Source organism: Gossypium hirsutum, chromosome D12 (assembly GCF_007990345.1).
Source record: "Gossypium hirsutum isolate 1008001.06 chromosome D12, Gossypium_hirsutum_v2.1, whole genome shotgun sequence".
In the NCBI taxonomy this organism is placed as follows: domain Eukaryota; kingdom Viridiplantae; phylum Streptophyta; class Magnoliopsida; order Malvales; family Malvaceae; genus Gossypium; species Gossypium hirsutum.
The window spans coordinates 47,540,152-47,557,695 of NC_053448.1; the positions used below are offsets into that span (position 1 = coordinate 47,540,152).

The 17,544-nt window shown below is 32.9% G+C and overlaps 1 protein-coding gene and 1 non-coding gene across 3 annotated transcripts; one reads left to right on the top strand and one right to left on the bottom strand.

Moving 5' to 3' along the window:
- Nucleotides 1-107, bottom strand: LOC121224706 (small nucleolar RNA R71). The gene has a single exon (XR_005922451.1). It is a non-coding gene; the product is annotated as a small nucleolar RNA R71 (small nucleolar RNA).
- Nucleotides 108-14,539: 14,432 nt separating this feature from the next.
- LOC107946242 (uncharacterized) lies at nucleotides 14,540-16,069 on the top strand. 2 transcript variants are annotated; one of them, XM_016880482.2, is made up of 3 exons: nucleotides 14,540-14,780; nucleotides 14,871-15,230; nucleotides 15,815-16,069. In XM_016880482.2, exons 1-3 carry the CDS (start codon nucleotides 14,636-14,638, stop codon nucleotides 15,847-15,849), a joined length of 540 nt encoding a protein of 179 aa, XP_016735971.1. In that variant the 5' UTR covers nucleotides 14,540-14,635; the 3' UTR covers nucleotides 15,850-16,069. The 2 variants fall into 2 exon arrangements, with proteins under 2 accessions (XP_016735971.1, XP_016735970.1); XM_016880481.2 differs by lacking the exon at nucleotides 15,815-16,069 and having other exon boundaries at nucleotides 14,871-15,713.
- The last annotated feature ends 1,475 nt before the right edge of the window (nucleotides 16,070-17,544 follow it).

Here is a 17,544-nt window from a genome sequence, read left to right on the forward strand (position 1 = left end):
AAGTTGAGGAATGAAATCACTGCCTTCCAACAAATGGATGATGAGTCCCTGTATGAGGCATGGGAAAGGTACAAAGAGTTATTATGAAAGTGCCATCATCATGGAATCCCACATTGCATTCAACTTGGGACATTCTATAATGGTCTCAACGCTCACACGAGGATGGTAGTGGACGCCTCTGCTAATGGTACTCTCCTTTCTAAGTCTTATAATGAGGCTTACGAAATTATTGAGAGGATTGCCAGCAACAATTATCAATGGCCAACCAATCGAGCAGCGTCAGGAAAATGAGTCGCTGGAATACATGAAGTGGACACTCTCACTTCACTGGCATCTCAGGTATCTTCAATATCCTTAATGCTTAAGAATCTTACCACTAATGGGTCTAATAGTTTTGCAGCCCAACCACCTAACCAATTTGAGAATATAGCCTGTGTGTATTATAGGGAAGGATATTTGCTTGAAAAATGTCCATCGAACCCCGAATCCGTATATTACATGGGTAACCAAAACCAAAACCGAGGGAGGCAAGGACTACAATCAAATTTTATAACTCATCGTGGCGAAATCACCCGAATTTTTCCTGGAGTAACCAAGGGGATGGAACCAATAACACTTTCACCCAACCTAGACCAACTCAGCCGCCTAGTTTTTCCCAACAAGTTCAGAAACCAACCCAAGCGAAACCATCCAATAGCTTAGAGAATCTATTGAAGGCATACATGGCAAAAAACGACGCCACTCTAAGGAATTTGAAGAATCAAGTGGGCCAGCTTGCTACTGAACTTAGGAATCGACCACAAGATGCTCTACCTAGTGACACAAAGAATTTGAAAAATCTGGGGAAGGAACATTGTAAAGCGTTGACATTAAGGAGCGGAAAGACAGTAGAGCCTAACAATGTCGAAGTTGAAAAGGAGCCAGCTGACGCTCAAGATTCAGGAGAAGTTCAACCAAGTGTTGAAATCCTAGTTTCACCAGACAGAATCTGCAAAACACAACAAATTAACCTCAAGACCAGCTAATTCTAACCAACTAACAATGTCGTTAGATGCAGAATTACCGCCAAAGATGAATCAACCAGAATCAGTCTCAGTAATGAAGCCACCACCACCCTACCCTCAAAGACTTCAGAAATAGAAGCAGGAGATTCAATTCAAGAAGTTCTTTGATGTACTCAAGCAACTTCACATCAACATCTCGTTGGTTGAAGCACTTGAGAAAATACCGAACTACGTCAAGTTCATGAAAGATATCTTGTCTAAAAAATAAAGACTTAGAGAATTTGAGATAGTAGCTCTGACAAGGAATGCAGTGCATATCTTCAAGAAAAACTACCCCTAAAATTGAAGGATTTTGGATGTTTTACCATACCGTGCAAAATTGGAGCAACGTATTATGGTAATGCATTATGTGACTTAGGTACAAGTATCAACTTGATGTCTATGTCAATATTTAGGAAGTTGAGGATAGGAGAAGTTAGACCAACTACATTTAAACTTCAACTAGCAGATCGATCCTTAGCACATCTAGAAGGAAAAATTGAGGACTTATTGGTACGTGTAGATAAGTTTATCTTTCCTGCTGAATTTGTAATTCTATATTTTGAAGTAGACAAAGAAGTACCAATCAGCCTAGGAAGATCGTTCCTAGCAACTGGAAGGACCTTTATTGATGTGCAGAAGGGCGAGCTCACTGTGCGTGTTTAGGATGATCAGGTAACATTTAACGTCTTTAAGTCTATGCGATTTCCTGACACAATGGATGATTGCTCTACAGTGTCCGATTTAAATGATTTAATACTAGAGAAGGAACTCAACTGTGTTGAGGACCTACTGGAAAGAATTTTGACATTGGATCCTCTAAATGATGAAGATGAGGATAAATACTTAGCTCCGCTAGAAGCTAATCAAAAGGGATTTAATCTGCAATCCCATTTTGAATATTTAGAGTTAGAAAAGAGAGACTATTCCCAACCAAAAGCGTTGATCGAGAAGCCACCTAAATTAGAACTCAAGGTATTACCTTCTTATTTAAAATACGTTTATTTAGGTAACGCTTCTACTTTGCCTATGATTATTTCAGCAGAATTGACCACTACACAAGAAGAAAAGTTTATCTTAGTTTTAAAACAATTGAAGAAGGCCATCAGATGGACCATAGCCGATATTCGTGGCATTAGTCCATTTATATGCATATACAAGATTATCCTGGAAGATGGGAAAAAAGGGACGATCGATGGACAACGGAGACCGAATCCCATCATGAAGGATGTAGTAAAAAAAGAGATCATCAAGTGGTTAGATGCGGGTATCATCTATCCCATCTCAAACAGTTCATGGGTAAGCCCGGTCCAGTGCATGCCAAAAAAAAGAGGTATCACGGTCGTAGAGAACAAGAACAACGAGTTGATACCGATTAGAACGGTTACAGGATAGAGAATCTGCATCGATTATTAGAAGCTGAACAAGGCGACTAGGAAAGATCACTTCCCTTTGCCGTTCTTGGACTAGATGCTGGATAGACTCGCAAGACGAGATTACTACTGTTTTCTCGATGGATACTCAGGGTATAATCAGATTACAGTAGCACCGAAAGATCAACACAAAACGACATTCACCTGCCCGTACGGTACGTTTGCATTTAGACGCATGCCATTTGGTTTATGTAATGTACCTGCTACATTTCAAAGATGTATGATGTCTATTTTTACTAACATGGTTGAGAGATATTTGGAAGTTTTTATGGATGATTTTTCAGTATTCGGAGATGCTTACGATGATTGCTTAGCCAATCTAACTAAGGTACTAAGGCAATGCGAAGAAACAAATCTCGTACTCAACTGGGAAAAGTGCCATTTTATGGTACGAGAAGGAGTTGTTCTAGGGCATCAGATAACGAGGTAGAAAAAGCAAAGGTAGATGTTATTGAGAAACTCCCACCTCTGACATCTATAAAGGGTGTTAGGAGTTTTTTGGGCCACGTCGATTTTTATCGAAGATTTATCAAGGACTTCTCCAAAGTTGCTAAACCCTTATGCAAATTATTGGAGAAGGAATTTATATTCAAGTTTGATGAGGAATGCTTAAAAGCCTTCAACGATTTGAAGAGTCGATTAGTCACGACACCCATAATCGTCACACCAGACTGAGATTTGCCATTTGAATTGATGTGTGACGCAAGTGACTTCGCAATTGGAGCTGTCTTAGCCTGCGAAGGAACAAAGTTTTTCATCCCATCTACTATGCAAGTCGAACCCTAACAGGAGCTCAATTGAATTATACGGTAACAGAAAAAGAGTTACCTGCTATTGTGTTTACTTTCGACAAGCTTCGATCTTATCTGGTACGTACCAAAGTGACTGTCTATACGGACCACTCGGCAATTAAGTATTTACTTGTGAAGAAAGACGCTAAGCCGAGGCTGATCCGATGGGTACTTCTACTTCAAGAGTTCGATCTAGAAATTCAAGATCGAAAGGGAGTCGAAAATCAAGTAGCAGATCACTTGTCCATATTGGAGCCACAAGAAGGGAATTCTCCTCTTATACCAATTCAGGAGACGTTTCCAGACGAACATATCCTGAAGGTAAATCATGTCCATAATACTCAATGGTTTGCTGATATTGCTAACTATTTAGCTTGTGGTTTGATGCTAATTGATAAAACGTATCAACAAAGGAAAAAGTTTCTTCACGATGTGAAGTATTATTTCTGGGAAGAGCCATATGTGTTTAAAAAGTGTGCAGATCAGATGATCAGGAGATGCGTGACAGAAGATGAAATACGAAATATTTTATACCACTGTCACTCAGCTCCAAGTGGGGGACACTTCGGAGGTACACGTACAGCGGCCAAAGTATTGCAAGCTGGATTCTTTTGGCCAACATTATTCAAGGATGCATATGCTTATGTGAAGAGTTGTGATCGATGTCAAAGGGTTAGAAATGTCACCAACAGAAATGAGATGCTTCGAACAGACATCATTAAGGTAGAGTTGTTCAATGTATGGGGTATTGACTTTCTTGGTCTTTTTCCTCCGTCTTGCTGTCACAAGTACATACTAGTAGCAGTAGACTATGTGTCTAAGTGGGTCGAGGTTGAGGCATATCCGACAAACAATGCTAAGGTTGTGATGAAGTTTCTGTAGAAGCATGTGTTCACAAGGTTTGGAACCCCAAGAGCTATCATCAGTGATGAAGGACCCCACTTTGTGAACTAATGGTTAAAATGGTTATTAGACAGGCACGGAGTGAAACATAAGGTTGCAACAGCTTACCATCCGCAGACGAATGGGCAAGCTGAACTGGCAAATAAGGAGATCAAAGGCATACTTGAGAAGGTAGTCTGCCCGAACCGACGAGATTGGTCCACAAGATTAGATGATGCTTTATGGGCTTACAGAACAACATACAAGACACCGTTAAGGATGTCACCCTATAGGTTGGTCTTTAGGAAAGCCTGCCATCTACCATTGGAGTTAGAGCACAAAGCTTACTAGGCTCTTCAACAGCTTAATTTGGATCTTAAGCTCGCGAAAGAGAAACGGATATTCCAACTCAATGAGTTAGAAGAGTTCCGAATGTTCTCATATGAAAATGCCAAATTACTTAAAGAAAGACTCAAGAAATGACATGACAACCACATTCGAGTTCGAAAATTTGAAGCAGGTCAGCAAGTCTTGTTATTCAATTCCAGATTGAGGTTCTTTCTAGGTAAGCTAAAATCACGTTGGTCCGATTCATTTACGATTCACCAAGTCTAGCCAGATGGAGTTGTTGAACTCCAAGGAAAGGGAGGTAATTTCCGAGTTAATGCTCAGTGCCTGAAACATTATTAGGGAGATAAAATTGAACGGGATAAAATCTCGTTCATTTTATCGGATACTTAATTTTTCATTTTTCTTTTTGAATAAATGATTTAGGGTATATTTTCGGGTAAATTATGTTTAAATAAATTCTGTCTAGGAGATTGGAACTTAAGCGGGACCATTTGTGACCCCTCCAAACTTTCCTGGGAATTTATTTTGACATAATTTTCCAAGAAATTATCCCCCAAATGGAAAAATAAATTTTTAGTTTCAAATAAAAGGGTCAATTTTGATCCAAGTTTTAATTTGCAACTCAATTTTAAATTTTCATTAAGTCTAGGGACTTAATTGAATTATTTTTAAAATTTAGTCACTCTTTTCGTAAATAATAAAAAAATTAGGTGCCTTTCTTTGTGAATATTTTCAAAAAGCATCTATAATAAATATCTTTAATATTACTAATAATTTGATGAACTTTAATATGTAATTATATTATTTATAATTTATATATTAATTTTTACCAACTTAGCTTAGAATTAGGATTAATTAGGAATTTTTTATTTCTGCACAATAAAATAAGAGATGGGAATCAAAAGTAAATATGGACAAGTAGTAAAGTCTAAAGTGTGGCAATAGGTATATACATGTCTAGGATTAGATCTAGGAAGAGCTTGGTACTTAAGCAGTCAAATTGACTCACCTCCTCTTTTCTGGAATCCTACCTGGTGTATAGTATCTATTCACTTTAAACAATGAGGACATTGTTCATTTTAAGTTGGAGGGACCGAAAATTGAATTTATTTCCACTCAGAATAATTTTTTTCTTTTAATTATGAATATGATATATTTTTGTTCAATAAATTTGAATTTTGTTAAGTATGCTAAATTTAAGTATGAATAAAGTTTGATTATTTCAATAAATTGTTATATTAGCTTAATAATGACATGAAATGTATTTCTAATAAAGCACGCAAATCATACCATAAAATTTTAGTTCTTTAGGAAAGTTAGGCATGCATGAAAGTTTATGTCTTTAGAATTAACTTAGTAGTATTTTGAGGTGAAATCCTAGGAAGCATGGAACATTGAAAATGATTTAGGCAACTGTTGTTTGGACCGTTTGAGCCTTTCAAGCCAACCATGATGAAATTTTTATCCTTTGAAACCCAATTTTGAGACTTTATGGCCTAATTTTATTTGAACCCTTACAAAGTTAGCCATCAGTTTTCTTAATTATCTTAAAAATGTCCCAAACACTAGACTCAGTACTATTCAGAGTATTCTTTGAAAATAATTTTGGGGGAGTTGCAAAGAAGTATGAAATGCTCTAAAAATTATAGTACATGCAGTAAAATACTCGAAAAAAAGCATATGTACTTGAAGTAAATTGTACTAAAGAGCATGTGAAAAGGAAAGAAAAGTTGATGTATTGAAGGTAATTATTTCGAAAGGTCCGATACAAGCTGAGTTTAGGGTTTTTTTAAACATAAAATTATCTATCTTTTACCTACCCCTAAGCCCAACCACGTTACAACCTTGTTAAAGACCTATTGATTTAAAGTTCCAATGTTACCTACATTAGTGGAGAGAAATTGCTCTGTTCAACATATGAAGACATTAGTTAAGCTTAATATTTGCAATTTAATTTTGAATAAGGGATTAAAATCAAAATTGGTAGGGATTAACATGTCTTTATTAAGAAACATTTAGTCTAATTTTGCTATTGTAGTAATTGTTGAGATTAATTTGAACGAATATATACTTGAGTAGCATAATTATCAAATTTCTTGTTTTTGAGCATAAGTATATTGATTTCATGATATTGGGAAGAATGTTGTTCTGAAGGAGTTTTCAAAAAGTGTTTCTGAGAAAATTCTTTTCAAATTTGTGCATTACTCGGGACGAGCAATGAATTAAGTTTGGGGGTGTGGAAACATGAAAATTTATGTGTTTTTACATGCCCTTTTTAACTTAAAATCATGCTATTTCGGTTAAATTCTTGTTGAAAAATAATTAAATATTATAAAATAATTAAATTATGTTAAAAATATGAAAATGATGAATTTAATTAATTTTATAGTTAATTTTGATTAATTTTGACTATTTTCGACAAATTCGCACAAAGGGCAAAAATTGGCTCGGCAGACAATGCTCAAAGAATAAAACCGAGAAGCAATTTAAAGCATCGAGGCAAATTTATTTCCAGCCTAAGATGGTCCAAAAATGTGTGTTAATTCATAATATAACTAATTTTAATTTATTCCCAATTTAAATTGGGATAAATAAATTATTATTAATTAATTATGGAAAAAAAAGGGTCTAGTTGAACCACATTGGTGGAACCGAATCTAGTGAACCGAACCAGCCACCAATTGGGCTGCCCAGAACCGTTTATATGCTGACCCAAATCAATATTTTAGTTGACTAAATAAGCTTGCAAAGAAGCCCTTGAAGAACTTTCAACCTTGCATTCAAACCCCTCCAAAAAATGTGGCTTTATGGATTTGCCCGAGGCTATTTTTGGCAAAGTTGAATCTCTCAACTTTGTCATGTGTGTGGCCAGCCAATGGGGGTCTCTTTGGCTGATGGAATTTGCTATTTTTAGCAGCCACAATCAGCTATAAAAGCCACCCCTTGGTGATCATTCAACTCATCCCTCACACTCTCATTCTCTCTTTTCATCTTCTTATTCTCCTCTCATTTTCTCTTCAAGTGCCGATTTCTTCTCTTGGGAAAGAGGACCTCATCAGCCATTGTTGAGGTTCAATTAAAGTGTTCATAAGCCACCTTGATAGCCGAGGACAACGGAGAATGAAGAACGGAGAAATCAGTTAAGCCACGGAGAAAAACCGGATTTGCTTCTTGTTCCCTATCTCTTAAAATTTCGTTGTTGTTTTCACAAACATGTTTATGAATATTTATGCTATTGAAATGGTTATTTTAATCAATCTAGCTTGAATTTAATCCATGTTGGGTTGATTATATTTTGCCTGCTTGAATTATTGAAATTGTGTTTGTACTGTTATAGGCCTCGGTAAGATGCTTGATTAAGTAAAAACATGCCTAAGTTATTCTTGCAATGTTAATTGTTAGATAACTAATGAATTAATTATTAAATCGTATTGAAATTTTAATTAGTCGACACAATACTTAATCAGTGCATGTTTATTCTTCTAAGGTAGCTGAAGTTAATTTAGCATTGTATTTGGCGATACATATGCCTTGCATAACTTGTAAGATTATTGTGATTAAACTGTTTCAATGTAGAAATACTCTGTTACCTCACTTGATCTTTTATATGCTTGTGAAGATTGATTAATCGCTTGGATTGACATTGAAAAATGTTCAAGAGATTGATTAATTTAATAAGTATGGATGAGTAGTAGTTAACAAAGTACCGAGTTGCCGTGAATTTGTTCGTAGCAGTATAAACATAAGTTTAATAATTGTAAGTTAAAGGAATGTAATTAATCCAACACAATTATATCATCTTGATTAAACCTTATTTGAAATTGTGCATTAGAACCTTTTTATTTTTAAATTTTTTTTCCTTAATTTTTAACCCTTAGTTTTTGATCATCTTTAAACCAAAATATTTTCCATCACCAAAGTGTTTTAACATTAATTTCATAAATATTCTTTTTTACAGTCCCTGTGGGTACGATAACTCAACATTTACTTGTCACTTTATTATTTGTTGCGATTGTGTACACTTGCACATTTTCGTCGTTCCACTTACCACCAATGATAACCCTTTGTTTAACTAATGTTAAGACGAGAACACTGAATTCACCAGTCTGAACCTCCCCCTACGCCCAAATCACAGAGAAAAAATATTACCACTTCAGTTGTTAAGAGATTCATGACAGAAACGAAGAGAAACACTTACCGAAACTAAGCGAGCATTAACCGTGTGCGAAAACGAAGGAAAATAAATGGATTAGGGAAAAATCAAGAAGAAGAAAAAGAAAGGAAAGATGGAAAAACTCAGAGAATTTCGGCAAGAGGAGAGGGAGAAGAATAGACGGCAGAATTTTTTTAGAAAATAGAGTCAAAATTCGATTATGGGAAAAAAATCCCGATAACCCCCAAAATCCCTTAATCTTCTCCTCTAATTCCCACTACACATCCACTACTCAGAATCCCCCTATTAAACAACTCTATCTCGAAATCTGAGCAAAAAAATAATACCCTTGCCTGCATAAGGATTCAAACACAAGACCTCCACCACAATATCATACCATTTAACCACTAGACCAGCAGACCTATTCTGATGTAATTTACCCAACAATCAAATAAAAGCCTACTAAACAAGAGTAAGGCCTAATTCATTCAAAATACCAAAACTTTCCCAAGCGAAGGCTTGAACTTGGGACCTCCTAAACACTCCCAGAATACATAACCACTAAAGCTAACAGATATTTGTGTCATATTTTCACAATAACGAAATTAGAAATTTTGGGGCATTACAACAACCCCTTACCACTCGAACCAGCAAGCTCATTCTAATATGAGTTTACTAAAGATAGAGTATAACCCAATCTACCAAGGGTAAGGCTAGGATTAGAAAAAATAACAAAATTTGCCAAAAATGAAACTTGAACCCAAGACTTCACACACACACCCAAAACACTTAATCACTAAAGCAGATACTCATTATGTCAGGTATTTATAGAAACATAAATAAGTTAAGCGGGGCGTTACAACATCATTCCAGTTTTGAGGCACTAGTGCCTCAATTTCTATTTTTACATTTCCATAATACTAGTAATTGGTCCACCTACTAATTATCTCGATGATCCATCGCATTTCGATGCTCTTCCTACAAAGCATCATTTCATGATCCCAAAGGCAACTTAATAGACTTTGGGTGGAGGGGTCTAGATAATTCTAAGGTCTAACCCTAGTTTTCTAACCATTGCCCAATACAAGGTCCGTTGACCTCGAATCATCCTCGAGTTTTCTTCGTGTAGATAAAGAAATTTTTCGAGTCAATCAGAAAACATCATGTGTCAAGTCGAAATTATCACGAGTAAAGCCAAAATTATCATGAATGAAAATGTTGACATTATACCTGTGTCATAATTATTTTTCTTTAATTAATTTAATTTAATTAAGAGATAAATATTAAAGATTTATATTATCACTAATTAAAAACAAAATAATTAAGTGATGATATCAATTATTATTTTATCCCTTTAAATTAATTAGAGATAAAATAATAAATAAAATAGTTTAAATTTTTGTAGAACAATTAAATGAAGCAGTTTAAATTTTTGTAGAACAATTAAATGAAGCAGTCAAATTCTACAATAGCTCTCTTTTATTCATGTAATTGACATTATAAAAAAGGGCACTCCAAGCCATTCTATAGATTCACTAGTTCAAGAAACCCATAAAATCTCTATAGAATTCTCTAAAGAAGCCCAAAAACTTAAAGATATTTCAAAGAACATCAAATTAGTTCTGAAGAGAACCCGCCTTCTAATCCAATTCAACTGTAGAGAAGAAGCCAAAAGTCATTTCTAAAGAAAGCCGCCTTTTGATCTAAAACAATTGAAAAAAGAAGGTTCATCCATTTCAAGAGCAAGTTGCCACGACACTTGAAGCAATTCACATCCGTCCAATACAAGTTAGATGACCTTTGAATCAAAGTCAAATTTAAGAAAATAATCAAAGGCGTTTTCTTTGTAAAGAAATTCAGAAATTACAACTTTTCTTTCAAAGTTATCAATAAATTTGACTCCAAATTTTTTAAGTCAACTTTCAACTCGAAATTTGTGTGTACATTTCTTAAGGAGACATCAAGCATCCACTTGAAATAAATTTGATCCAGAACTCGAAAAATATAGATTTGTTACTAAGCATATATTAATAATTAATATAATAATATAATAATATTTAAAATAAAAATAAAATATAAATAATGATAAATTTTAAATTATGAAAATGTATTTACAAATATCATATAATTATATTAATAATTTATTAATAATAGAAGTAATTAATAATAATTTTTATGTCAAATTATAAATCAAAATATATTTAGAAATTTAATCATAAATAAAAATATGTTTAACAAAATCATTATATATGTATAATAAATATAAAAATTAAAAAATATTTAATATTGTATATGTGAAATTATTTTTAATTATTAAATTATTTGCATACGTGAAATTGAAGAGAATGAATGCCTGATAACATGCCATTAAATGTTAGTATGAAATATTGAATGTAAGCATCGATTGATGATAAAAAGCATAATTTACTAAGTATATGTGCATAAGAACATGAAAATGGTACGGAGGATGGAGGAGTTCCATAGGAGACAATGACAGTTTAAGTCCACACCGAAAGTTAGTATTGCACAAAGTAGGGGGCAATGCATCCAAAAGGGATAAGTCGGGATGGTAGGTTGATAAACCACTTAACCGAGTCGATCAGGATAATAGTTATTGTAGTAAAAAGCCATCAAAATCAGGCAACCGGGATGGTAAGTTATTGTAATTAAAGTCATCGTCATAGATGACAAGTGAATGACCATCGTCACCGGAAATCAAACCTGGGACGATCAGTTTTTGATATGTGGGCTGTTGGTGTGTCAAGCAATGCTCGAGGGCAGTTACGATGGACGGGTAGGAAATTTGCATTCGTATTACGTCATAAATATATTCTGTATAGGCATTGATTTATTATATGTTCTTTATATTATGTTTAAATTGTTATTATGTTATAAATTAAATATTTTACCGTTTGAACGATTATATGTAGTGGTTTAATATTAGTCTCACGTTGAGTCGTTATAAACTCATTCTCCCTTTCTTTCCTCTCACGTAGCACAGAAAACTAAGGACTCAGAGTGGCATTGGAGGAACCTCAGATTAAGCAGCTTATTTTTGCTTTTAAAAGTTTCTTTAATCATTTTCTCTTTTGGGTTGTAACTATTAAGTTTTCCTCACTTTTATATATTAGGTTTAGGAATTTTTTAGCTTATTTATTTTAAGCATGATACTTAATTAAAACTCTGATATTTGCATTCTTTCGGTTTAGAAAACCATCACTTTAAATGTTTCCACTCCTTTGCAAAATACTTTAAATATTTGATAAGTCTTTTCCTTGAAAACCTTAAACATTTTTCAAAAACGCCACAATAATAATATTATAATTGAATTGTTAAGTAAAGTCGGTTTAAATTAATGAATGCTTTTCCTAAAAACAAAAGAGCGATTTTCCATACAAATCAACAAAAGTAAAAGAGAGGTTTTACAAGATCACTTCGGTGATCAAATGTAACGGTTTCGACTTAGTCGGAACTCCTAGGTCGGGTTGGGGGTGTTACAACCCTAACAGGTGGCCAAAAGTGAATGACCCCTTTTGCGGGTGGTTGGTCATGAATGACCAGTTGGATTCATGATCCATAAGTTGCCTCTCGTGCTACCACGTGTTCAAGTCAGGGTAGAGGTATAACAAAATTGAATTTCAAAAGATAATTTTGAGTAAAAAGTAGTTTAAAATCATGTAATAAAGCACGTACAAATACAATATCCATAATCTATCTATATATTTAAGTGTTTTGTTGAGTTTGTGTCACTTACTAGATTTCAACTTAGTTGTGGAGTAATAAAAAACCTTTTGTTTTTATAAGGCGTGATACCAAATATAGCCCTCAACGTTTACATTTTTTTCCAACTTGGCCCTTATTATTTTTTAAGCTAAATTTGTTTTTTAACCTTTTAAAGAGTTGAATTTGACCCTTAATCTTTCAAAAAAGAGTTGAAGAATTATTTTTTTTATTAGATGACTGACTAAAACGTTAAATTTTTAAACATGGCAACCCGCATGACAATCCACATGTACTTCAATTATTTGTTCAATGTTTTTATAAATTTTAAATTATTTGTTGATGTGGCATATAAGACAAATAATGCCATGTCTACATGGACTACTACGTGGGTTGCTATGCCAACATCGTTAAAAATTAAAGTTTTAATTATGTTAAAAAAGTAATTTAACTCTTTTTGAAAAGTTAAGGGTCAAATTTAGCTCAAAAAAGAATAAGAGCCAAATTGAAAAAAGATGCAAACGGTGATGGCTAAATTTGACATTATGCCTCTTTATAAAGTAACAAATATTATTTTGAGGGTAGTATTGCCCTTTTATATAAAACTACATGCGTATGATGAAATCCAAACTTAAGACTTCATTTATAAACTCAACTTTACCATTTCAATTAAATCCACATTTGATATTTATTTTAATTCTTTTTTTATAAATTTATTATATAATATTTTTCCACACTCAAGTGTCCCATAATAAAATTTTATTTTGGATTTTGAAATATTTATATTTAAGTTAAATAAATTATAAGAAATACACACTCTAAATGTGTATATATTGAAATATACATAGATACATTAAATATACACTAAAAATATAAGCTATAAAACAAATTGACACAAATATATATTAAGTAAATTTTTAAACTTAAAATATATCTTTAAAAATTAACTAAGGTTGACAATATTAAAATAATTTTACAGTAAATTATTAAATTTAAAAAATAAATTTATATTTTTCAAATATCATTACTTTTATTTCAAATAATTAATTAATTCAAACAAAATTAAAATTATAAAATATTATAATATCAATACACACAAAAAAGAACTCGTGCATCGCACGATATTTCAAACTAGTTTATAATATATATCTTTGAATTCTGTAACAAATAAAATTTATTCAATTCTTCAACTTCATTTTCCCAACATTGCATTAAAAAATTGTAAAAATTAGGAATCACCTGTAAATTTCTTGAGTTACTAAATTTTTGAGGGAAGAAGTGATTTTTTTTTATCCTTATTTTTGTATTTGTTTTACTTCCATTAGATTTTAGAATATTTTTGTTTACATTTTCTTGAAAAATGAAAAATTTAGGAAATAATTTTTGAAAAAAAAATTAAAAGTGATTACTATAATTTTTTATTTTTCTTTATCATATTTCTATTATCAAAATTAGTGTGTGAAACCAAGCTAATCCTAATGAGATCAGAAGGGTTAATCAGTATTATGAGAATCTTCATTGAAATATTAGGTCCAAACAATTCTATAAAATCACCACAATAATCCATTTTTGGATCCTTTGTATAGCTTCAGCAATAATTGTAAAATATCAGAAACCCCATTTCACAATTGTTTATAATAAGCAAAAGAAAAGATTAAAAAAAATCTTTATTTTGAGTTTTCATTGAAGATCAATACAATATTGTTACCCTAAGTTGAAAACATATTAAAAACTAATCAATAGAAAGATTAAACAGAATGTACAAGAAATACCTATTACCAAAATAAAAGTATAGGGGCTAGTTTTAACAAATAGAAAACATAGAAAAAAAAGTATGTTAAAATAAATGGAGAAGGGAGAAAAATAGAGGGAGAAGTAGAAGATAATGAAAAATAAAGAAAAAAAGTTAAAAATATAAAAGGAAAAATTAAATTGCTCAAAACAAAAAATATATAGGGGCCAAATGTATAATTTTGCCTAAAATTTTCGTTTAAAATGATGATTTAGCATGCTACATCAGCACGTTAACGACAATTAATGGCTCAATGACTAAAATGTGACATTTCAAACATAAATGACTAAAACATATACTGAAATAACCACAACCGACTATTTTAATAGTTTACTTAAATAATATATAAATATAGGGTTGCGCCACTGGAAAAAAAAACCCTCTTCCAAGGCATACTATTTCTTCTTCTCCGAAAAACCTATCCTTGTGACTCTTTTCTTTTGTCTTTCAACTTTCAATCCGGAAAAACCATGCTCCACCCTAACCATAAACCTACGATCAAATTCCTCTGCAGTTACCGGGGTAAAATCCTTCCACGTTATCCTGACCGTAAACTCTATTATCATGGTGGCGAAACCCGTGTACTCGTCGTTGATCGCTCTATTTCCTTCTGTGGTCAGTATTCTTTTTAGTATTTTAGCTGCCAAGATTTTTTTTTTTCTGAAAAGAAATAATTAAGAATCCAAATTGTGTAATGTGGTGCAGAGTTGTCGTTGAAGATGGGGGAGATGTGTGGAACATCGGTGAGTTTACGTTGTCAGTTGCCAACAGAAGACTTGGACGCGCTGGTTTCGATTACTTCCGATGAAGAACTCGCCTACCTCATCGAGGAATACGATCGGTTGGCATCGCCTGCATCCTTTTTAAAGATACGAGCTTTCCTTGGGATGCCAAAATCAATTTCTCTATCATCCTCGTCCTTATCGTTATCATCCACTTCATCTTCAAATTCATCTTCATCGTCATCAACTCCCCGTTCTTCCTGCGGACGTCATATCCCCGGACTCCCCCCGTCGCTTTCCCTCTTTGCTCCTCCAAGAAATCAACCACAAACAATATTCCTTGGTATGTTTATCGTGTTCATCATGGCAACCATATTCAGATTTACGTTAGAACTGGAAACACTGGCAATTGCAATAGCAGGAACGCAGCATCATAAACTGTTCACCTATTTTGAATTGGCGAAGACCAATTAGAAGATCAGTTTTATCCATTGAAGAAGAAGAACCAAAAAACGCTAATCTTTCTGATGTATTTGAAACTGTAGATAGTTTAATGTCTGCTGTTGATGGCCAGTAATGAATTTTTCACCAGTTTTGTTTTGGATTGCATCCCAAAAAACCCAATTTTTATTTATTTATGGGGAGTTGTTTTTTTTTTCATGTAATGTTTATTGTCTGGTTCAATCAACCTCACAGTTTGCTTACAGCTTCCCCAATTTTTTTTTTAGTTAAATTCGTTCAAGTGCCATTGAACAACAGCTTCAAGATATTGCATGTCACGTTCCTTTCCCTTGTCCCACGCGTGTGAAACTTTATTTTTTCCTGACTTCTTTTGATTTTAATTTTCAACTTTCCAATTATATTTTTTTATACATGGAATGGTTTTGTTTGATTGTGATTTCGTTGCTTTGATTTATGATTTTGCAGGTCAATTAAGATATTTATTGGGGCTGAATGAATGAACACCAACACGCTTTGAATGATTCGAGGTATATAGCGATGGGTGAAGGGAAGCTAAGTTGCTTTTACTTTATAAATTCTCCTTTTTGGGTGTCTTATTACTACTTTGTAGATATAAGTTTATCTATATTTTCTTATATATCTAAAATTTTATTCACTTGTTCTTTAAAACAATACATGTACTTGTTTACTTCAGCAAAAAAAATTAGTAATATTACAGTAGCTGAAATAATACTAATTAATTATCAGTGTTAATTAAAAAGTTATTTTTAATCCTAACAATATCAAGCACTAATTCGATTTTCCTTAACAACATTTAATAATAGGAAAACAAGTTTAGGGTTTTCTTTAATTTAGGTCTAAAAAGCTAATAAGAGTTATTTTAAAGTGTATATATATATAAATATGATAATTTTTAATACCATTTAAGTTGAACTAGTATTATTTTATAAAAGAAAGATAAACTCGTATTATAGGAAAATTTCCTAGATTGGAGTTGTTTTCCTAGCTGATTAAGTAATCAAAATCATCTCCAACTCCAAATTAAAGGCCTTAGATGTTCACATAGGAGATGATGAGCCCTAAATTACTTGTGTGATAAACAGATTCTCTGGTTTCTGACTCTTATACTACTAGATATTGTGATTTGGGTACCCTTCTTTTCTTTTTCCTTTTTGTGTTAAATGTTTGATATTTTGATCATGTCGATGTTAAGTTATGGGTCATGGCTAGCTCCTAGTCAGTGATTTTCGCTCTTGACGAGATTCGATATACAAATTGCGAAGGGTCAAAGCAGCATGGAAGCAATGGCTATTTCAAATACCACACAAAGTTCCAAGTGGCAATCCCAATAAATTATGAGAGGGCGATAGGAAGGAATTTATTGAACATGTTGTGGAGGGAAAGCCATTATCCATACGATTGCGATAGCAGTAATTATATTTGCAATAATAATAAATGCATCTGCAACTGGGAGGTGAAGCCAAAAATGAAAGAATATATGGAAAGCAAAAGAAAAGCGTTCACTTCAATCCAAGAGAAATTAAAAAAAGAAAAAAGAAAAAAAAGAGAGGTTGCAGACTATAGGAGTGTGTGATATTTGATTCAAAGGGTCTCCACCCCACTCACATATCATTCAAAAAGCAAGCTTCGCTTTCCTGTCCTATGCAATGCAATGTTGGAGAGAAAAGGAGGATTTATTTCACAAAATTAAAATGGAATTAACAAAGGAAAGTAATATATATGTGTGTGGAAGGGATCTAGTTTGATAATAATCGTCATCATGTGGGGGATGAACACAAATTGATGATGAGGAAGCTGACTGTTGTAGCAATACATCCACTAAAAGATTACCGCAGTATCCAGGAAGTATAACATTATTGAAAATAATAATCATGAATCTCTATCATCAAACTTTAAAACGAATATAAAAAATAAAAAAAAATTTTTGGCTGGTAACTAAATCCTACTACCCCATTTATATAATTTGTTTGTTAAATTTAATTTTATTATTAAAATCATCTTTTATATAAAGAGTTATCTCCCGTTTACAATGATTACTGTCGAAAACGTTTTTTGAGTTAGACTTTTTTATTAAAAAAAAAACAAACAAAAATGGAGTCACCACTAATCACTTTTAGGAGGTGTGATCGGGTCACCTCATAATTTGATCATTTTAATAAGAGGTTTGATTATTA